Below are 23,710 nucleotides of genomic sequence, written 5' to 3' on the forward strand. Positions count from 1 at the left end.
AATATGCTTGTGATAAATACATATTAACCAAAAGCACACACATATATGCTTTGAATGTTTGTTTCTGATACTATTACATATTTACTGTCTACAAAAGAAGTTGAGTTCCTTTTCAAGGCAGTTGTGATGTTGTTTGTGTCCTGGTTTGCTGGATTTGGGTACAGGCTTGACAACCTTTGCCTGAACAAATGAGTTCTTTGACTTGGCTTGTACAACCAATTGTATGTTCAGTTTTCATCTTTTCAACTAAGATAAACTGGACTCTGTGTTTAATTATAAAATTAGGGGTTTTTAACTGTTTGTCTTACAGGCCTGATCAGGCCATGGTGCTCTTGATTCTGCCATGACAGCATTTGACGCTTTGTTAATTTAAAATGTTCCTTTACTTTTTTTTTGCTTGCTTGCGTAACTGAAATTCTTGTTAGAACGTGACCTGAGGTTCACTTGCTTTGAATGCTTCTTAAAAGTGATGCTCTTCAGGTCCTGTCAAAAAGGAGGGAAGGAGCTCTAGCTATTTTTCCTTAAAGTTCTTAATAGTTCTGGAACCAAGTGACTATGGGATGAATGCAAGAAAAATGATTACTTTCCTAGTTGGAGAGGTTGCTTACAGTATCTTTTCACCTAGTGAAAATTTTCCTTCAGTACTGCATGAAAGTACTTTCTATTGACTTCCTTGGTTAGGTGAAGATTTACTACTGAGCAGGCTTCAGGACTAACCAAGCTGTGCCATCCCGAAGCTATTCACTTACAAGCAACAGAAAAATCCCAGCCTAGGCAGTTGTGTTTCCTTGTTTTGAGTTCTGCTTCTTGCCAAACAACCGCTTTTGTGAAACTCTTAAAATTCATTTCATCTACTTTATTTGTGTGCAGGGATTTAGGAGCCTTCATTGTCTACCGTAATAGACATATCACTTCTGCAACTTAGGATTCACTGCTGATGTAGATTTTATATTTAGTCTCAAAATACACTGTTACCTACTTGTTGAAATGTCAGAGAATGCTGTGAATAGGCTTTTTTGTTCACATAATACTTCAGTGGAAGCATCTAGGATTTTCAGCTTCACCTTCTCCCATGCAAAGTTTGTTCTTTTTCTATGCTTTTTTTTTTTAATTAGTAGTACAGTTAACTACAAAATCTGTTGTTACTGCTTTGTAAACTTTCATTTCCTAGCATCGGTTTCTAGAGTAATTCATGTTGACTAAACCATGAATTAATGAGAATTGAACATCCCCTTTAAATTGAAATAGTAGAACACTGACTTCTCTTTTTTGTTTTATTTTCTTGTCACTTCTCTTCAGAAGTTCTGTGGTTTCAGGCAGTTCAAACTGTGATTTAACAGTGGAGTCTGCTCATATGGTAAACCATTTCTGCCTCACTTCAGCTAATACTTAGTTTGGTATGATAATACTTACATCTGATACTGTGTGCACTTCTGCAGATGAAGATAGCTAGATGCTTTTTACTCCATCTATTTACTCCATGGTTGAATGTCAGAAGACTGTCAACCAAGAAATAATCAGTTTTCCTTTCTTCTTGCTTTAGTGATGTTGAGGTTTTTTGAGGCGTCTTGGTATTTATGCCTTCAGTTTCTTGTGTCTGTGAGACAAGTAAAATCCTAGAAACTACCCTGTTGTTCTACCTTTTTTTGTCTGCATTTATTTACTCGTGTTTACTGGAACCATTTATTTTGCTGTTTCTGCTTCAAATGTTTGTCTTTGACTAGTATTTGCTAGTCTTGAGTAAAAACGATATAATCAGCATCCTTGGGCACCTGAATGTCATTCATAGTAAATATCCGAGATGTTATTTTGTTGAAATTACAGAAGATAAGGTCTCTGATGTACCTATTTGACTTAAAAACAGCTATAATTCTGAAGAAGAAGAATTTTGAACGGCAATCAAAATTTTGTGATGTGATCAGTGTGTGAGCACAGGAAACTTAAGAGGAAGCAAGGAGGTGATATGACTAGATATTGAAGTTAGAATGGATGTAACCATATTTGTGCACTGCTACACCTGCAATAATTGCACAAGGTTGAAGGGAAGAGGGAGAAAAGGCAAAACAAACAGCAGAAGCATTCAATTAGTGCAAACAGAATTTGGTTTTGAGGCAAGGGTTTTCAAGTCTACTTTTCTTGAAGGCACAGAGGCAAGTGTCTTGAGAGTGGAAACAGAACTGTCAAAAGGAGGGAGTACTGGCAGTTGGAGGTGCCAAAGAAAAGTTACTGGACAAGTTATTCATTTGACTGATGGAACGTAAACACAAATCACTTGGTGTTCAAGCACCACAAGAGCAATTACTTCAGCTTTTGCTCTTAAGACTTGGGCAAATGCTCTTGAGGTGTTAATAATTTTAATCTATTTTTTGTTGGAGCAGAGAAGAGTTTACAGTTACTTTTCTTAGGGAGAGATGATTAAAGTAGTTTAGCTGCTCTGTTCTTGATTGCCTTACTAATGAATCACTGCTGTAGAATTCCATGTAGAGAATATCTCTGCTTTTCTACTTACAGAAAAAAATCATATTTTCTTTCTCCTTTTTGTTTCTTTTTGAACACAGATTGACTGTGTTTGTCTCAGAATACTCTTTTTCTAGAAGTTTTCCTCATATTCATGGTATTTCTAATCCAAAACTGTTACTCTAACTGCCAGAGAAAAGTTTGCCAACACTGACAAGTATGTACTGATCTTGTTTTACCATGAGCCATAGGAGTTTAACAGCAAAGCATTTCTTTCAATGGAAAACGATCTTTGGGCTACTAGATAGTGTTGGGGCAACCTGCTGGTTTTCTGGTGTTCTCGATTGATTGGCTCTTGCACTGGAGAAGTTTTGTAGCAGGAATGTTGTTACACTGCGGGCATGTTTTTCATCCTGCTCTCCTTCTGAAGGCACTTGAAGCATACTGTTTTTTTTCAGTCAAGAATAAAAGTCTGTAGCCCAGATGCCTTGATTCAAGGCATTAGTAGCTTTATTGAAATATTCTTATAGCCAGAAGATTCTAGCTCTAAAATACCAGAAAATTACAATATTGATCTGAAATTTATTCTGGACCTTTTTTCAGAATGTGTGCAAGAAAAGCTCAAGACATCAGCTTTCGTGATCCTTTCAGTAAAATATAAAGGAAGATCAAGATTCCTTCTGAAGTGATTGATGCTGATAATGTAAAGAATAAAACTTCCTCAGAAACTTTCCAAGTGAATTTTCTCTTATTTCTGGGAATATGGATTTCTGTTGCAACAATACTTTTATTTCTGGAGTATATCCCATTCATCTCTCTTGACTTGCATCTTGATAGCAACTCTTGTGGTTACCATTCTGAATTTAAAGCTGTCCTAGCGGAAAGAGTGAAGATTTCAAGTGTGTATATAACTAGTAACTCCTAAGAATTTTCAAATAAAGTGAAGGATTATAATAGTTCTTTTTTCAGTTATCTGTAATGAGATACTTAACATGTAGTACACCTCAGTTCTAAAATTTAGACTCTAGTAGGGTATGCAAACAAGTCATGAAAGAATGAGTGAGTTCAGAATCAAATATAATAAGAACAGAAGAATACTCCAGCTTCTGCATTTACCTTAGACTTCATGCTTTGGAACATGTGATAGGTCATCTCGATGCAAAACTTTGGTGGAGTGGTGAGGGTGAGATATAATCAGATTTCTTTGCTTAAAGCTTCCCCTCAGAGGGCACTGGGTCATTATTCTATAGAAATTTTGCTTCTGCATTAACTTTTCTTTTTAAAATTGAATAATCTAATTGATACTTTTTTAAACTAATTTGATAGCAATGTTTTTTACTTAACATTTTCCTTAAAAATTGAGGCCCTAAACTTGTATATGTTCTCATAGAACACTGTGAATCTGAATTCACCAGAAGTGATGCATGGAAGGAAAGTGCTTGATACTTTCCGTTGTGGATTGGTTCTGAGTTAATTCCATCTTTGAAGAGGATGAGACTAGTTTAATGTGCAGATTTTTTGTCTATAATTGCTTTGCCTGCCATTGAAATATCATGGGGAACACAAGAGGAAGCCAGTACTTATCTGAAGTGGAGATAACTGCCAAGAAAGCAGCTTTGGAGAAAGACTTGGGTGTCTTGATGAACAAGTCGAAAAGGAGAGAGCAGTGTGTCTTTTCAGCAGAGATAGCCAGCTGTATGCTGGGTTGTGTAGCAGAATGCTTGAGGTTGGAAGAAGCCTCTGGAGATTATATTGTACAGCCTTGTGCTCAAGCAGGGTCAACTGGAGCAGTTAATCCAGGACCATGGCCACTTAAGTTTTGAAGGACAGGTACTCTGCACCCTCTCTGGGCACTTTCTTGCTGTATTAGCAACAGTGTAGCCTGCAGGTTGAGGACTTTCCGTTTTGTGCCCACACCTCCATCTTCCTGCACTTCTGAGACTGCACCTGGAGCACTGTCCAGGTTTGGATTCCACACAAAGAAATATGTTGATGCAAGTTCATTGGAGAGCTACCAAGATGTTTAGAGGGCTGAAGCATGTGACATTGGATGATAGGCTTGGGAGACCTTAGTTTGTTCAACCTTGACAAAGCTAAAGGGGGTGCACTAATACTGGGCACAGATACTGATAAGCCTGATGTGGTGTTAAATTTTGATCTTACTGAAAAGAGTAAATTGAAGGTAGTCAGCAGGGATTTGGTCTTCACTCAGTGAATAGATCATGGGAGGTTTTGTGTATACAGGTTGAATTTCAAGTAATTATCTATTTTTAAGTATTCAAGACTCCCTAAACTGGGAGATGCTTGTAATATTTCCTTTGAAAGGTGAGGTAGTGAAGTATTCACAGTTGGAGTCATCAGCTTTCAAAGATTCTCTTGGCTTTGGGACTGGAGAGTGTCCTTCTATTCTATTCTTCCTGTAAAGCTAAGGAAACTCATAAAGGACTCATAAAACGGGATTAGAGATGTGTGATTTTCAGAGGCATCTCTGTATCCCAATGTTTTCAGTGACTTAGTAAACAAAACAACCTTACTGCTAATATTTCTACTTCTGTCTTTACAAGAGTCTTAACAGGTGATGGGTTTTCCTATGGAGTTGCATAGTTTGTCTCTTGGCACATTACTGAGTTGATTCTCTTAGTCCATGTATATCCTCATAACTACTTCAAGTTCTACTCATGGTTTGAATTTCCATTTAATTGGCCGTGAAACATGGCTTTCGGATAATTTTTTTTATGTAAGAAGGTGGCATAATGCACCTAGAAAACACTGCTATGTATATATCTTCAGTTCAGCATGTCTAATACATATTTAATGGGAGAGAATAGAGAAGATACAGTTGGACCTTTCTAAGAAGTTCACAGTGGAAGGATGAGAGGCAACAGACACAGCTTGAAAACAAAGGGAAACTTACTTTTGATAAAAGGTAAAGCTTTTTCTGTGAGTGCAGTGAAATCCTCCAGAGAGATTTTTGAGATGTGTATCCTTGGAGATGCTCATATTTGACTGGACAAGATCCTGAGTAACTAGCTCAGGACCTGCTTCGAGAAGCGTGTTGTGTTTGATCTCTGGAGGTCCCCTCCAATCTACATGGTTGTGAGTCTGTACTTCTGAAACCAAGAATGAAGCAATAATTTTTTTAAAATAGTCAGGAACTTTTTGTTTGATGGTGACTTTTTTTTGTTTCCCCTGAGTGAAAATTTTGGTGTGTGTGTTTTTTTTTTTTTTTTTTTTTCCCCTACCAGTGAAGTTTGTTCTTTTTTCCCCTGCTATGATGTACCAACAGTATTGACACAGCTTTATAGTTTCTTGAGTTTCTTTTCTGAACACCCATTTTTCCTTGAGGATAGTTAAAATAATTAAAGAAAAATGTGTAGTAGCAACATGAGAAGAGCTATTCTGGTTGAGATCAAAGACTGAGGCTCCTTCATTTGTATGTAGCTGGGCATTAAGGGAAGAGTAAGAACAGAGCAGATACTTAGCATATTTTCCCCTGAGCATTCTCTTAGCTTCTGACTCTGTAGAGGTCAGAGGATCTTTTGAACTTTATGCAGTGTTCCTGTATGCTATTTTTAGTGAATCTCTTTAATTAGTGCTTGTCCAGTTTCCTTGTGAAGATATATAAGCAGTGTTTCCATGCATGACACTCTTCAGTAAGAAGTTCTGCTGAACTGCTGTTATGTGAAGAGGTGCTTCCTATTGTTTGTTTTGAAACGTCTGTTGACATTCATGTGATTTCCCACAGTTGTTAATATTAGAAAAGACAATGAACAGTTGATCCATATTGCCTCATATTATCCCATTTTTGGTTCTGTTATTATCCTCTGAAGTTATCTTGTTTCCAGGCTAAAAATCCTTATCTCGTAAGAATGCTTTTGACCCTGTGTATTGCTGTAGTGCGCCTTTGTTTTGGTCAATCTTCCATTGGTTTATCTCAGCTAGAAGGGTACTAGTAGGGAAAGGATTCTAAAATGTTACTTTTTCTACAGAATTAAATTAATACTGTAGGTTCCTAGAGATGTAAGATAACGTGATGAATGTGAGAGTAGAAATGTAAGTTACCCAAGAACTTTGAGATTAGAGTCTCATCTGGAAATTTGACATGGTCTGAGTTTTGACTGGGATAGAGTTAATTATCCCCATTGTAGCTGATACAGGGATGTATTTGGGATTTAGTTTTACTTTTCTAAGTAGTGCTTATCCTAAGTGAAGGACTGCTCAGTTTCCCATGCTCTGTGAGTGAGGACGTGCACAAGAAGCTGGGAGCAAGCATTGCCACACAGCTGACCTCAGCTAGCCAAAGGGCTATGCCATACCATAGGATATCGTGCCCAGTATATAAACTGGGTGGGGAGTTGGTAGGGAGAGACAGGTTGCTGCTTAGGCATCAGTCAGTGGGTGACAAGCGGTTGTATTGGGCGTCATTTGTCTTTTCTTGAGTTTTGTTTCTCTTTGACATATTCCTTTTCATTACCATTAACAATATTGTTGTTATTACTTCATTTTAGCTATTACACTTATCTCAAAAGATGAGTTTTGGTTTTTCCTGATTCTCCTCCCCATCCCACTGTGGGGGTGAGGGAGGAGTGTGCAAGTGGTTGTGTGGTACCTGTTGGCTGAAAGAATGAGGGAAAATTCTTGGTTTGGACCTGTCTGAAAACCTATGGGATAGTACATCACGAGGTTCTGCAGTGTTGTTAGTGGAGGAAAGCCTTGAAGTTAAATGTTTTGAAAGTAACTGTTTGAGAGAAACAAAAATGCTGATTGATCAATACTTTCATATATGCTTTGATTTATTTTTTTTTTCAGAATAGTATTGTAATTTTTGGCTTTCGTCCTTCGTTTTTGAATGGCTTTAGTATTCAGACTTACAAGGTTGGAGAAGACTGGCAAGAGTAATAAAAATGCAGTTAAAAAGTTTAACTTGCTGCTTAGGGAGGTTTTGAGAGCAATAAATTTGAAGAGGTTTCAGGCCCTTACATTTTTTTTCTTTACCAGCGTCCTGTCTCCTTCACTTGTGTAACAACATGTTTAAACTTCTAATACTGCAGAAATGCTCCTTAGTTGCTGTAGTAAGAGTGAAGTGAGGTTTTTGTTGTTATACGTTTGTCTCTACTCATGGAATCATCTGTATCTTTGATCTGTGTTTTTAAAATTGATGTTCTTTGTGGTCTTCATAATTTAGATATAGATTTGCTTGGTTATTGCTACACAGAGATTCTTGCTGCTTTTAAGTCTGAAAGGTCTAGGATGAAATCAGTAAACAGCTTCAGTACTGTAAGAATGTTCAAAATGATGGACGTGCTGCTGCACTGTGCTTTGTGTGCATGATCCTTTCTTGACACCAGTTAAATAATGAGGTGTTTGTGAAGCTGGTTAGCAAAAGCTATTTCTACTTTCAAGGGATTTTTGTCAAAACATGTGGTCTGTTGACACAGTGAATCCTTTCTGATTATGCTCTGATCTGCTTACTATAAATTCATTTATTATACCCTGTATTTCCATCATGCAATCTCTTGACATCATCATGGCCTCAGTTTGATTTTTTATTTGTTTTAGACCTAGAACCTGTGAAAACTTCCACTTACCTACGTAGTATTTTCTGATTGTACTCCTGGATATTCTTTAAGCTTTTGGTCAGTGTATTTACATCAGTGGTTTCAGATTTACTTTTTAGTTTGTCTAGAGGTACCAAGGCTATTTGTGCATGCAGATTTTTTGATGGTTGTTGTCTGTTAAGGTTGTTCGAAGAAGTCCAGTCCTTCGTAAATTGTGGCCTCTTAAATTCTCACTGGTAATATGTCTTGAAGTAGTCTTGATACCTTACTGTTGTCTATTAGCCTGTTGGGAGAGGTGAATGTGTATTGGCAGAAGAGGTCCAACTCACAGAACAGTAAAATTGCTTCATCTTAGTCTTTGTACTAAATGTGAAATTTGTCGTTGTGGCTGATTAGGAGGATTATTAGGTGCTGGATAACATTTTAAAGGTAAACAGAAACAAATTAAGATGGGAAGAAAGGATCCTGGAATTTTATAAAATTCTCTTATCTAGGTAGGAGCTAGATGTCTTGATATGTAATCCTTTTTGGAGGAAATCTACAGCAAAAGTTTCATCAAAGCAGCTTGTGGAGATTGTGGAGTTGTGTGATATTCTGAAATTTTACTAGTCTCTACAATGTGCTGCACCCAATTTGTGGCAGTCTTGTATTTGCATATTTTTATGTGCATTTTTTAACATAAGGAAGATAATACCTGTTATAAAACTGTAAGTTTCTTCTCTGGCTGTTAAGACTGGATTTAGCTAGTTCTCAAATGTAGATAGCTAAAGATTGGGAGAGCAAAGATATCCAATGAAGCTTCTGTTACTCTGAGCAAATTGAAGAACCTGTGAAGCATCATTACTCAACAGAAGGGAAGAAATCTTAAGTGTCAGTAGGGTATTTTCTAATACTCAATAAGGATAGGAAAGTCAGATAGGAGACTCATTCAGGTTAGAAATTCTCTGTGATCACTGTCAAAACCATGGTGCTGTTTTTGTGGTCAGTGAAGATGTCTTGACATTTTTTTCCTTTGGAAGTTGCTTTATTGTGCTTGAGAGAATTTTTCAGTGTTAGGCAACTATGTAACACATGTAGCAGATCAGAACTATTGATTTTGTGTTGACTGTGTCATTGGTGTTTCTGCTTGGCAGGACTTTTCTGTGCTTTTTATAGAACATTTGTTCCCTCCTGTGAAAACTGTTGATTGATTGGCTGCTGTGTTGAGAGATGTCAGCATTGAGTCTGTTACTGGGTTTATGGAGTTATGGTTCCTCACTGGATCCAGTGAGGAGCATAAGAACTGTGCAGTGTGATCTGCCTGCCTGGAGGACTAAACTAGAAGAGTTGAGAAGTTAGAGGCTTTCCCAACAGTGCTTTTACCGTGAAACTGCGGAGTGTAACTCATGCTTGATTAATATTAAGGGTGTTATCATTTGGAGAGTACAATTATTTTTCACAGTTTAGCACCATTAGGTGGGCCAGCCTCCTCTTTCTTACAACCGTTGCCTCATCAAAAAGGAGAGAGGGATGGAGTTGTTTCACACTCTCCAACTCGGCACAATCTGCTGTATGTTCTTACCTCAGTTCACAATTTGCAGCTGGTGGAATTTGAGATGTTTGGTTGGTTGGGTTTTTTTTGAGAGGTATGTGTTTGTGTTTTGTCTTTATACAGAAGTTTAGTTTTAGCCAGCTTCCCCTGCAGGAGTAAGAGTGCTGAATGTTCTTGAGAGGATGATTGTGAGAGTTAGTTAATAAGGGAAGGTTCTGATGGGGGCAGCAAATTGCAGAAATAAATAAATAAATAAGTTTTCCTCTGTGTTGCACCATAATTTAAAACCAAAAGCCAAAACATAGTTTTAACTAATTCATTGTTTTGCTTTGTTTTATGTTTTAGAAATATGGCAAATTAACATCTTGTACTGGCTGCAGAGCTCAGTGCAGGTTTTTTGACATGACTCAGTGCATAGGACCTAATGGATATATGGAGCCATACTGCTCAACTGCATGCATGAACACACACAAATCAAAATATGCAAAATCACAAAGTAAGTGAAAAGGATGATGGATTTTCGTCATAGATAAGAACAGACTTTTAAAATACAATTCAAACACTGTGGTGGGTGGTTTTGTTTTAGAATGAACCTATGCAGGTGTGTCTTTATATAGTTGTAAGACTTTAAAAAAAAAGAAAAAATAAATAAAATCTTACATTCCACATGAATAAATAAACCCATGAGAGGTCGTTTTTTCCCACTGGCTTTTTTGCTTGATGTCAGACAAGTTTTCAGCTATCTTAAGGATTCTGGGTAAAACACGTTGAGAGATCATGTGCTCTGTGTCACAGAATGATAGTGCAGATTTCATGCATATGAATTAATACTCCATGGTCCAACCTCACCCCATTTTATCTCCTCAAGAAGCAACTGGACAAGGATAGAGGTAGTTAAAATGAATATAGTATTCTCTAAGTAAAATTTTTAATCTGGGTGAAAGGAACTGGTAGATAACTCAAAATGTGTGTTCTTCAATATGCAAAGCAGGCATAGATCACAGTTCAGCAAACTCAAAGTTGAATGTGCTCTAGTTAATTTTGTAGGTGTAACTTCATATTTAATGCTGATCTTTAATGGAAGAATGCAGCAAAACCTCTGCAATGTCTTTTGTTTTATGTGACTTGTAGAAACTGACTGGAAAACAGACAAATCTTAGCTTTTTATATTGAAATGGTGGGAAGAACTGACCTGTAATCCAGAAACCTTTTTTTTTATGTTACTATTTTGTGTTTATTTTGTTTGTAAACTACGTTTTTCTTTTAGGTATGGGAATTATTTGCCACTTTTGTAAACGAAACTCTTTACCTCAATATCACGCCACAATGCCTGATGGAAAACTGTACAACTTTTGCAGTTCCAGTTGTGTAGCTAAATTTCAGGTTAGCTGTTGTGTTAAGTCTTTTCCTCCCTAAATATTTGTGTTGCCTGTGTTTGTGTTAAGTATTTGCATATTAAACTAACTTGCTTGTATATACATGTTTGAGTTATAATTAACATAGCAGATGCTTCTGGCTTATAACAGTTTCTTTGCCCTAAGTCCTGTGTGATAATACTGCTAGCTGCTGTCTTAAAAAAAAATCAGCTAACAAAAACTCATTTCTTGAAACTGTAAGAAAATACGAAGGAGTATCTCTGCTCATCTTATTTCTTCCCACCTCAACCCCTTTATGGAGATGAATCTTCCTGTTTTGCATTGAATATCAACAAATTTCATCTGTTTTGTACTAAATACGGTAACAAAATTATCCTGTTGAATATTGTATTAACAAAGGTGTGTCATGGGGAATAGTGACTGTCTCTGAAATGAAGAGTTGGAGCCTAAGCCATTGCAATGTTTTTGGATGAAACTGTTTGAATTACATGTGTAAACCAAAGTGTTGCAAGCCTAAGGATGTGCATAAGACATTGGAAGAGGCTGCTATGCTTATTGAAAATGAGACATTTTTAATACATTAAAGCATATATAAAATAGGTTGTAGTGATTAATATCTAGGTCATGAAGGAACTTTTTTTAAAGAAAATGTTTCAATTTTTGTATGTAGAAACAGTTCTCCCAGATGTGCACTGTATCATTGATAATTGCCTCCTCGTGTGTTACTCAACAGCTAACAGTCATACAGGGTTTTCCCATTTGTCATTAAACTTCGCTGTTTTCTCTTAACTGGAAAGCAAATCAGTCTCTTAATTGCTTCCTTAATATACCCTGGATAGGACCTTCATCATGTATCCCTGTTCTGTGCTTCTGGCCTAACCAATTTAGTAAATGTCAGTAGAACTGATTAACAAAATAGATGCAGATTGTTAGAATGTGATGACAAATCTGTAATACTTCTTGCAAAACCTATTTAATTCTGCATGGTCGTACAATTGATTGCAGCCCCAAGAGCTCTCAGAACAAAACTTTTGTGCTAATTGAGTGAGAAAAATAAAGGTAGTGAGTGACAAATACAGCCTTGGCCTTCTTGGATTTGCAGATAAGTCAACAATATGCACCATTATTGACTATAACTGCTGATGCTTTAACCAGCTGATGCTTGCTGTGGATTTTTGATCTTACTGTGACCTTGCTGATGTTTCTTTTGCAGTTTCAGTGCCAAGAATATGTATGTTGTCACTTACTTACAGTTAGAATCAGGGAGAGATGTTTGAGCAAACTAACTTTTGGTAGTTTTTATATATTCGTTGTCTAGAAGAATAATGTGTGTTTAGTATTGGGTAAGAGATGTTGGTATGAGAGCAGCTTATTTGTTCCATTCATTGAATATTTAGGTGGAAAGGTCAATGTATCACAGTGTGAGCACTGAAACTAAATTGAGAAAATGTCTAATCTATTTGAGTTTCAATACTTCCTGAAATGAACTTTTGAAAAAATGACTGATGCATTATTGTACTCCATATTCTTCACTGCTTACTGAAGAAGATAGTTCTTGTTTTAATTTTCTGGCCTTGTATCCATCCCTTTTTCTTACTGTGCCTGTTCTTCATATACATTGTCTTTGTTAGGGTCACTCTTCTCAGAACAGAATAACTGCTACTTCAGGTCTGTGTCTCCCTTGTGGAAAAATTTTGGTTTACAAATGGTTTGGAATATTTAAATGCCCAATTTGTTTACAGTACTGTAGGGTTGATTGTCATTTTATCGTATGAATAACCTTTTGTTCCTAGCAGTCTGTTATTTTGATGAATTAAAATACTTGAAAGATTCAGTTGAGCTGTTTATTGTGCAACTTATGTCCATAACTATATCCTCTTTTGTGCAGATAGCTTGAAAGAGCATTCATCCTTGTAAGGAGGAGAGTAAAAGAGAGAGAATAGCTTGATTAATGTGATTTTTGTTTGGTACTTGATGGTAGAATAGTGTGACTGTATCTTGTCTTCTTTCATGCTTTGTCTTGGATGTTATGGCAGAGTAAAGGACAGAACTGTTCCAAAGTTGTATTGTTTTAAGCAAGTTTTCTATCAGTATCTTTACTGGATCAGTTGAAGATCTTGCTCTGAGCTTGGCTCTTAAGGATAAATAATCTGCAAATTTATTTATTCTGAATGTGGAGTGTATAGTAGAAGTGCCTTCAAGTTAGCAACTATAAGTGTCTTAAAGTACAGGCTATCTCGCAAAACATGCAAAATTTTCAGAAATTTTGTGCTAAAGCTTTGATTTATTTATTTATTTTTTTAATAGCTGAATCTGGAGAGTTATAGGACCAGTACATGTAAGAATAAGTACAGTGGTTTTTAGCAGGTTATTCTAGTCATTCACTAATACTTTTTTCTCTTTCACCATCATTATTGCTGTCTGTAAGTGTTCTTTAAGTACTTTACATGCACACCTTTCTTACACACACATACATAGATTTTAAAAGAGGAGTATGTTGCAGCATTGTGGAGAAAACTGAATATGCTTGTCACGGAAATGCTTTTCCAAATTTGATCATAAGAAAAATAATTGAAGCTTCCACGCTGCGGCTGGAAGGTCTGCGTGTGCATGAACATAAGAGGAGTGTTTGTTTCTGTCTCCATTCAATTTATTGCCCTTATTTTTGCTGTGGAACAGTCCTGGTGGATGACAGTATGTAAAAGATTAGTCATATGTATTTCCTTCTCCTTCTTACGTTAAGAATAACTTGATTCTTTCAAAGTTAATTACTTCTCCACTAGAAGAAAAAAAACCTGAATACAGTCTTATCTACCTACTTCATTGTCCATGTGTACAGAAATGTTTCCACAATTTGATGGTGTGTCGCTTTGTGCAAGGATGACCCCTCTAATGCTTATGCTGCTGTAGCAGGGGCAGGTCAGAAGTTGTTACATTTCACTGGTCTTTCTAGAAGAGTCCCAGGCTGTGTCTACCTACTGTTCATTACTAATTTCACAGCTTAGAGCAGCTTTGAAGTAGTTTCATTGAAGGCTGAAAAGGGCTCTTCAATAATTTTTTGCTCATGAAAAGTCAGATTAAAGATCATTATTTTTGATTGAATTTAAGATATCCAAAAGAACATTATATATGCAAATATCTATGTCAAAGGTATCAGAATCATAGAGTGGTAAGGGTTGGAAGGGACCTCTAGAGATCATCAAGTCCAACTGCCCTGCAGAAGTAGGTTCACCTAGATCAAGTCACACAGGAATGTGTCCATATGGGTTTTGAAATCCTCCGGAGAAGGAGACTCCACACCCTCCCTGGGCAGCCTGTGCCAGGGCTCCCTCACCCTCACAGTAAAATAGTTTTTCCTTAAATTTAGATGGAACTTTTTGTGTTCCAACTTCTTTCCCTTCTGTCCCCTTGTCCTGTCACTAGATACAACAGAAAAAAAGGGATTCCCCAATCTCCTGACACCTGCCATTTATATATTTGTAAATATTAATGAGATCCCCCCTCAGTTTCCTCTTCTCTAGATTAAACAGCCCTAGTTCCTGCAGCCTTTCCTTGTATGAAAGATGTTCCAGTCCCCAGATCATCTTGGTGGCCCTGTGCTGGACTCTCTCCAGCAGTTCCCTGTCCCTCTTGAGCTGAGGAGCCCAGAACTGGACACAGGACTCGATGAGGCCTCACCAGGGCAGAGTAGAGAGGCAGCAGAACTTCCCTTGACTTGCTGGCCACACTCTTGTTGATGTATCCCAGGATGCCATTGGCCTTCTTGGCCACAAGGGCATATTGTTGGCTCATGTTTAGTTTATCAACCATGTTCTGCTTGGTTTAGAGCTTTCAGTAATGTGAGTTCAGTTCTTTACTGATTTCTGTGGAAAAATATTTAGTGGACCTTAGTAATTTATGATAAAAAACATTGGTTTTGTTTTGGAAGCAGTAGTGCTTAATTTTTTGTAGCTTATCCACAGTTAGGTATAAATATTCTTTAAAAAAAAAAATCTCAAACTCTGTTGTTGCATCTCTAGCTTTTCTTACTGTTCAGTTACCTGGACTATGTAGGGCTTGGATTTCTACCACATCAAACAGTTGAGAAAACAAATAAAAGAAGCTAACAGTGCCATAAATCAGAAAACAAGTTTTACTTGGAACTTATAGCCCTCATAATAGGGTGTTTTGGTTCCATACTTAAAAGTAATTGCAGAGACCAGTAAAAGAGTTACTTTCCATTTGATAAGGACTTAAAATATTTAAATGTTCTTTTCTCCCTCTTTCATCAGTGTTTCTGTATAAGTTGTGACATCTGCTGGTTGTTTAACATTTCCTTCATTCCTGATCTGGAGGTGGTGGATATACTTGCTCCCTGATTTCTTTTCGGTTTTGACCAGAATTTCTAAGACTTTGACTGTGTATACATAACCCCGGTGGCAACATATGCTGAGCATGGTGTTTACTCTGTAAAGAAACCTGAAAATACAGAAGTGTGCAGATTGGACCTTGAACTTAAGATATCTTTGTGATTCTCACGTTACTTGGAGCACCCAAAGTCTAGCAAACCATTCTGAACCATAAGGACATTTACTGGATGTAGTAGGAGAAATTCTACAGTATTGTATGTTGCCATTAGATTGTGCTGAAGTATATTTTTTCTACTGTATATTGCATTTTGTTCTCAAGACCTGTCTGTGACTGGATAATGTGTGTGACTACTTCATATCTATAAACTCCTGATACATAGTTAATGCACCTGCAGAAAATGGTAGTGTTTGCATTGCCAGCTAGCACTCAGTGGTACTGGTTTGCTTATATGAGGTTTTATAGCACTAGTCAGTGTCATCACAAACTTCTTTTAGTGTAGGTGAATCCTTAGTAACCTGAGAATATGAAGAAAAGGGTCCTGTAATAGAAATGTTTTGTGTTTTCACTCTTAACACAGTGGAAAGGTAGTTACAAATCTGTCTGAAGAGAACTTGTCTTTAAATATATTTATCTTTTTCCAGATGATATGGGAACATTTGTGTAGACACACGAAACATGTCCTTTGAATTCAAGTGACTGTGATGATTATTGATTCCAATTTTGTCTTAACATCACATGTGTGGTACACCTATATTTGTTGTTGATCTAGGGAATGTGCATGAGACTATGTTCTGCAGGCATTTAAGACCTCCTGGAAGACTAGAGATGTTACAAAATTGAGTTCTCTGTCTACTGGGTGCCTCAGAAATGCATTAAGTGGACTATTGAGTTAGAGAATTAACTTCTCATACCTACACATGCAATCTATAGTGTTTTTCTCAGTCTGAGGACCCTTAATTGCTAGGGGATGGATGTTTGAGTGATAGCTCCTTCCTGCCATGGTGGTTGAGGCCAGCTGGTGGGACAATTAGCTAGTTTTCTCTTAAACTGAGTAGGTACAGTGTTTCTCACTTGAAGGCTTTTAATATTTGCATTCTCAAGTGCTTAAGTTACGTGTTGGTCTATTGCCTTGGTAAGTTTGGGGTACAAAAAGATATGTTTATAGGTCTTTGAACTTCTTCATGACTAAAATAAAGCAAACTATGAAATGTTTGGTAAAGATCCAAGACTGGAAAACCTAAGATGACAAGGGTAAAGGAATTAAGAGAAAAGTCTAACCTGCTCTGTTTTTGCCAGAAATGCTCCTGAGTTTGTAAATAAAGTCCAAAATTCTTAAACACTACAGCCTCAACTGAAAAACCCTTTTTAAAGATAACTTTGTTTTTTAGTGATGTATATATTCATTGATGTTTTTCAGGCTCTCAGTGTGCAGTCTTCAACAAATGGTCAGTTTGTTTCGCCCAGTGATATTCAGTTGAAATGTAATTATTGCAAAAGTTCTTTTTGTTCAAAGCCAGAAGTACTGGAATGGGAGGTAAGGGAGGTTTTGGTGTTACTTTTAGAATGAAGTATTTAAAAGTTTAAACCTGCAGCTCAGTACAGTTTTTCTAATAGCTATTTTACAAGGTAATGAAGCTTAAAATATTAAGTTAATAACATGTAGATTGATTCAGTAGAATTGCATGTAACTTTGGTATGGATAAAAGCAGAAGTCTTTGTTCATAAATAACAAATAGAAAAGCATCTGTGAAATTCAAAGAAAAATGTTAGATCCTCCAATCAACTCTGGGTTTGAAATCTGCTTTTATCTTAAGTCATTGCATGACTGTAGTTAAGATAGACCATTGTTACACTTCTCCATGCAGTGAGAGATGTTACCTGAAGAGGATATGCTAAGATTGATTGACATATTTTCTGTTGATAATTTTCATATGAAACGCTAAGTATTTGTAGCACTCACTGTCAGCTCGAGTGAGAATTGTTAGTTTTTAGCATTAGAAGTCATACCCTAATTGTTGTTTGCACTTCTGTTTATTTTATATGTTAAGATTGTGTCTTAATGACAAACCATTATTTAAAGTTGCAGTATTCAGACCTTAAGGTTTTTATCCATTAATTCTATTTGTGATGCTTTGCAACTTTGCATTTAGAACAAAGTGTATCAGTTCTGCAGCAGAGCATGTTCTGATGATTATAAGAAATTGCACTGCATAGTTACGTACTGTGAATACTGTCAAGAAGAGAAAACGCTGCATGAGACGGTGAATTTCTCTGGCATAAAAAGACCCTTTTGTAGTGAAGGTATGTACGTATTTGATTTTTTTCTAAGGTATTGGTCATTATAATTTTACTGCAGTTGACTTACTATGTTAATATTTAATGATAAAATTTCAGATAACAACTTAGTCTGTTGTACTTCAGGCTAAACCAGAAGTTTCTTAGTTATTATTAATGAAGTGCATGTACTTATTAATTTATCTGAGCTACTTTTATAGTCTTGAGTTTTTCACCACTTACTCCAGGTTAAGGAAGAGTAGGCAGACTGTATATAAATACATACACATATGTGTGCACATGGGTATGTACATATGCACAAAAAAAGAAACATAAATTCTTTTTATGGAACTTAGGCAGGAGAGCCTACACCAACACTAACTGCATTGATGTCTACCAACCTTCATCGTTGATTAGTATTTCTGAAATTTAATATGACAGTGGAAATTCTATGTTGGCTTAGCTACAGTGATTATTCAAGCAATAACTCCAATAATGCCTGTTGATTCATGTTCATTCCTGTCATCATAATTTTCCCGACTAATAATTTGGTTTTTCAAAAAGAAAACAAGCTAAAAAGGTATATGGACATAGGATTCCTTTAAGTTGCATTAAAACACTACTTTAATAGAAACAGCAAATTACAATCTTAAGAACCACCTATCCTTTCCACATATGGTAAGCTGTCCTTCGATACTGGTTTTAATCCTGATTCTACAAGTTTAACTGCCAGTTTGGACGACTTGGTTCTGCAGGATATAGTGAATATTTTTTTTCTTCAGTTATAGTTTATCATTTGATAAACTTTGCTTGAAGATCTTTGCTTTCAAGCAGATGAAACTGTGGATGTGCCAGTTTACTTGTTGCAGGACACTAAGGTGGAGAGAGGTGGAGCACAAGGCTGGATGCAGCATTCTCTCCATGGCCTTCCCTTATAGCTCTGGACTCTGCAATCTTGTTTCTGAGTGGATCATGGTGGCTTAGGTTTCTTTGACATCATTGCTTTCTTCTCATGTTCTGAACTGGAAAGTGATAGCTAGAGAGGAAAAAATAACAGAGCAAGGTCCAGTCTTACAGTATATCATTGCAGTGCTGCTCAGTAACATCTTACTAGAAATTTTCTGTGAATATAACAGTTTGCCAGATGGTATTCTTATAAGAGCAAACTTTTTTGGACCTGAAAGTTACAGTATATGCTGGTATTACTGAGAATACATATGACTTGCTCATTCCTTTGACATGGTCTCCCCCAGCATCCTCCTGGAGAAACTGACTGTCCGTGGCTTGGACAGACGTACTATTTACTGAGTCGAAGTCTCTCTGGATGACCAGGCCCAGAAAGTGATGGGGAATGGAGTTAAATCCAGTTGTTGGCTGGTCACCAGTGGTGTTTCCCAGGGTTCAGTCTTGGGGCTTGTTCTATTTAATGTCTTTATTAATTATCTAGATCAGGGGATTGAGTGCACTCTCAGTAAGTTTGCAGATGATATGAAGCTGGGTGGGAGTCTAGATCTGCTTGAGGGCGTTTAAGGTTCTTCAGAGGCACCTGAGCAGACTGGAGTGATGGGCTAAGGCCAATTATATGAGGTTCAACAAGGCCAAGTACTAGGTCCTGCACCTGTGCCACAACAACTCCATGCAAAGGGACAGGCTTGGGGAAGAGTGGCTGGAAAGCTGCTCAGAGGAAAAGGACTCGGGAGTGTTGATTGACAAGGACTTGAACATGAGCTATCAGTATGCCCAGGTGGCCAACCAGGCCAATGACATCCTGGCATATATCAGAAATTGTGTGGCCAGCAGGGCCAAGGAAGTGATTGTCCCCCAGTACTGAGCACTGGTGAGGCTGCACCTTGAGTACTATGTTTGGTTTTGGGCCTCTCACTACAAGAAGGACATTGAGGGGTTTGAACATGTCCAGAGATGGGCAGTGTAGATGGTGAAACGTCTGGAGTATGGTGGTTTTGTTTGTGCCAGTTTTTGGTAGCATGGGGCTACAGAGATCTTAGAAGCTTCCCCTGTTGCTGCTAGGGATAATACCAGTTTGCTCTAAGATGGACCTGCTGCTGACCAAGGCCTGGCCAAATAGTGTCTGAGGTAATGCGTCTGTAATTATTTGAGAAGGGGAAGAAGTTGCTGCACAGATGGTGAATAGCAGCAGCAACAGAAGGGAGTGAGAATATGAGAACATATCTGCAAACACCAAGGTTAGTGAATAAGAAGGGGGAGGAGGTGCCCAGGCACTAGAGGAAGAAAGACTCCCCTGTGACCTGTGGTGAAGACCATGGTGAGGCATTTGTCCCCCTGCAGTCCATGGAGGCCACTGGGGACTCGCAGCCCATGGAGGACCCCATAACAGAGCAGGTGGATGCCTGAAGGAGGCTGTGACTCTGTGGGAAGCCCACCCTGGAGCAAGTTCCTGGCAGGGCCTGGGAGAGAGGAACCCCTGCCAGAGCAGGTTTGCTGTCAGAACTTGTGATTCTGTGGGGAACTCACGTTGGAGCAGTCTCTTCCTGAAGGACTGTTTTCACAGTGAAGGACCCATGTTGGGGCAGGGTGTGAAGAGCTGCCCTCGTGGGAGGCCCCATACTGGAGCAGTTTGTGAGGAACTATAGCCCATGGGAAGGACCCACATTGCAGTTTATGAAGGACTGTCTCCCATGGGGAGGGACCCCACATCGTAGCAGTGGAAAGTGTGAGGAGGACTCCCCCTGAAAGAAATCAGCATCAGAGTCCATCTGTAATGAACTGACCACAATTCCCATCCCTCATCCCCTGTGCCACTGGGTGGGGAGAAAGGAGAGTCCCAGGAAGAAGGAGGGGTGGAAGGAGGTGTTTTCGTTTTATTTGTTATTTTCCCTTATCTCTTTTGATTGATTGTTAATAAATCAAACTATTTATCCCCAAGTTGAGTCTGTTTTGCCCATGATGGTAATTGCTGAGTGATCTCCCTGTCCTTAACTTAGGAACCTTGTGTTATAATTTTCTCTCCCATGTCCAGTTTGAGGGGGCCGGTGATAGAATGAGTTGGTGGGGCACCTGGCACCCAGCCAGGGCTAAACCGCTGCGTGGAGCCACAAGTCCTTTGCGGAGTGTCTGAGGAACTGGGGTTGTTTTAGCTTGGAGAAAAGAAGACTGAGAGGCATCATGATCACTCTGTACAACTACCTGACAGGAGGTTGTAGCGAGGTGGGGGTTGATCCCTTCTCCCAAGTAACAAGTGATAGGACAAGAGGAAATGGCCTCAAGTTGTGCCAGAGGAGGTTTAAGTTGGAAATTAGGAAGAACTTTTTCACTGAGATGGCTGTTAGACACTGGCACAGGCTGCCCAGGGAGATGCTGGAATCACCATTCCTGGTGGTATTTCAAAGCTGTGTAGATGAGGTGCTGAGGGACATGGGTTAGTGGTGGGCTTGGAGGTGTGTGGTTAGTGGTTGGACTTGATGATCTTAAGTATCCTTTCCAGACAGAACGACTCTTAATGGTTCTAATACAGCCTAGTGACAGTAACCATGTAATCAGTGAAATTCATAATGCAAGCTATGATTTATTACTATTTCCATAGATATATTTCTGTATTAGGAAGCTTGAAATAAGTTAGGATGTGTATGTCATACAGTGAAATTGGGGCCAGGAAAGAAATAAAAAGGCTTTCTTTTCCACAAATGCAGGTACTAAATGGGGGGAACCCATTGCCAGAGATCTTAGTGTGGATCCCAAGTTTACATGTGTTGGATTGACAGCTTCAGAGTAAAGATCTTTATGAGGGTGAATATGTTAAATGTTACTGTTAAAGCCAAGTTTATGGGTTACTGTGATGACTAACCACTGAGCAGTAGAGTAGAAGGGCATCAAAGCACCATCCAGTAGAATATAACTTAAATAAACATGGCATACGTGCTAGTTGTAGCTTAGGTCTGCTTCGTGATACATATGAAAACAACTGTTATATGATGAAAACAAACTGCTGACCTGGTCAGAAGCTCTGTAGGAACAACTTAGACCCTGTGTTTTAAAGGAAACCCAGTGATTATCACTGCTGCAGAAACAGTGGAATTCAACAGTCGACAGTGTTTAGATCTGACATGGGAAGGGAAGAGGCTCAGATCTGTAGGTGGACTTGAGTAGAAGTCAACAAGTAGAAGTTCCATTGTCAGAGGTGATAGATTTCTCTTCCTGTTTTTCCAGGCACTCAAGTTTTTCCTTGATGTTATAGTCCTTTTCCAGAAATATGTCCAATTTTTGTAAAGTAGAAAAATTAGTAGATATAACATACTTGCTGAATGTGGAGGCTGCGCTGGTTTTCATCTAGTGTTCAAGAAACTTCACCAGAAGACAATGTATTACAGTTTTGGAAGAAGTAACTAAGGTGCTTAGTCACAAAAGTTACTGTCATTTTTGGAAGAACTTGGAACTCTGAAGGGAAAATACAGAAAATTTTAGGAAAATAACCAGGATGCTCCCTGGTATCCCTATAAAAGAAGGCTCCTAGAGAAACCGTTAAACAGTTATTGAAATTTCTACAGGAGTGATTATTTGTTCACCTTCAAGCAAACCTATGGGAAGGCATAAATGAGATCAACCACAAATACCACTTAGGCCTGCCTAGTTGGAGTACTGAAGATATCATAGTTTTTCTGTCTACATTCCTCATACATGAGGTTTCTTACACACACACATACTTCTGTGTTTATACACAAACCCTAGCACCCACCTTAAAGTCTCTGCAATCAGTATTTCTGTGCAGTTTTGTTCCAACTGTTTCTTTGTTTCTCTTGAGTTACTAAACACACACAGTGACCAACTGAAACTTCCATTGTAATAAGGTGTAATTAGAACTGACCTATCAAGATGGTTATTAATTCTTTCATGGAGTATAGTGTGCTTTTTCTGTTTCTGTCCAAAACTCAGATGCTACATGGAGGATAGACAACCTGAATGAACTGGGTGAAAGTTTAATTTATTCCCCTAGTGTTGAGGCTTTGGAAATTCAACCATCCTGGTGTTTTGCCTCAAAGTTGCTCGTGGATTTTTATGTATATGTAGTTGAATGAGTGACAATTGGGAATAGGCTGTGCAAGTTTTCAGTCCTGAAGAGATCTTGCAGTTACTGAGTTTTAATATATATCCTTTCTGAGGGTTGAAGAGAATAAATCAATCTTTGACAGTTCAGCGTTGGAACTATGTTACGATGAATATCACCATAACTTTTTTTACTTGTAGACTTATTTTGCATTTAATGTGTCTTTGCAGTTGAACCAAGTATTATGATTTAAATAACACAAACTTTGTAATAATTTTATAATATGAATTTTAATAATACTGATTCACATCCAGTAGCCTGCTTTTTGGAATGAGAAGTAATCTCTGAAGCAACTCAGTTATCTGATGTTTGGGGGTTCCTTTCAAGTGGATAATACAGATAAAAGGCAGCTGTGAAACTTGCAACTGTACTATCATCTTGATAGCACAACAGAATGTTTCTGGGAATTACAGATTCTGCAAATTAAACTTCATGTTGCCAGTTCTGATGTTTCACCTATGCAGAGATAACCCCTTTTGAAATACTGTAGAGCTGACAAGTGGAAAAAAAAGTTTAGGAAATTAAGTAATTTCAGAACTGAGTATGTCTAGGAAGGGTGTATATTTAGTTAAAGCATTGTAGATTTAAGTGACATTTCTTTCAACCACTGCTGTGCTGTGGATTGTTCAGTAAAGTATACTATTAAATCTTTAACTGATGAACATATATATATATATAGATATATATGAAAACAGTACAGATATGGGAAACAGCCTAAACATGAGTGTGTTAAATTTTACAGAGACACTTAAATATCAATGTTTCACAACCAATGAAGCCATTACCTGAATTTTACAGCAATTCGCGTTGTTACTAGAAACATTAACAAACTGTTTTCAAAACTGATATGTGATATGAAGTGTTGCTAGGACTTGGTTATAGTTACTGGACTTGTCTAGTAAGTGGAGAACTGCCCTGGGGAAAAGCTGATATGCTCGCCCTGCAGTGCCGAACTGCTCTGTTCCTGTAGTCAAATGGGGCTGCCATCAAGTCTGTTTCAACTACAGAAACTGTTCAAATACAGCTTTTTAAATAATTGACCTTATCATCTATCTAGTTTTAGAGACACTGATACATCTTTTTA

The 23,710-nt window shown here is 37.9% G+C and overlaps 1 protein-coding gene across 15 annotated transcripts in view; it reads left to right on the forward strand.

Annotated features, from left to right (window-relative positions):
- ZMYM2 (zinc finger MYM-type containing 2) overlaps window positions 1–23,710 on the forward strand; it is a 92,832-nt gene that overhangs the window by 35,111 nt on the left and 34,011 nt on the right. For 13 of the 15 annotated variants that reach the window (XM_061992241.1, XM_061992316.1, XM_061992326.1 and 10 more), the window contains 4 exons: window positions 9,892–10,042; window positions 10,814–10,929; window positions 16,690–16,806; window positions 17,423–17,573. In XM_061992241.1, the coding sequence (XP_061848225.1) occupies window positions 9,892–10,042; window positions 10,814–10,929; window positions 16,690–16,806; window positions 17,423–17,573 (535 nt within the window). The remainder of the gene's footprint in view (window positions 1–9,891; window positions 10,043–10,813; window positions 10,930–16,689; window positions 16,807–17,422; window positions 17,574–23,710) is intronic. The other 2 variants (XM_061992353.1, XM_061992297.1) reach the window with 2 other exon arrangements.

Source organism: Colius striatus, chromosome 1, assembly GCF_028858725.1.
Source record: "Colius striatus isolate bColStr4 chromosome 1, bColStr4.1.hap1, whole genome shotgun sequence".
NCBI lineage: Eukaryota > Metazoa > Chordata > Aves > Coliiformes > Coliidae > Colius > Colius striatus.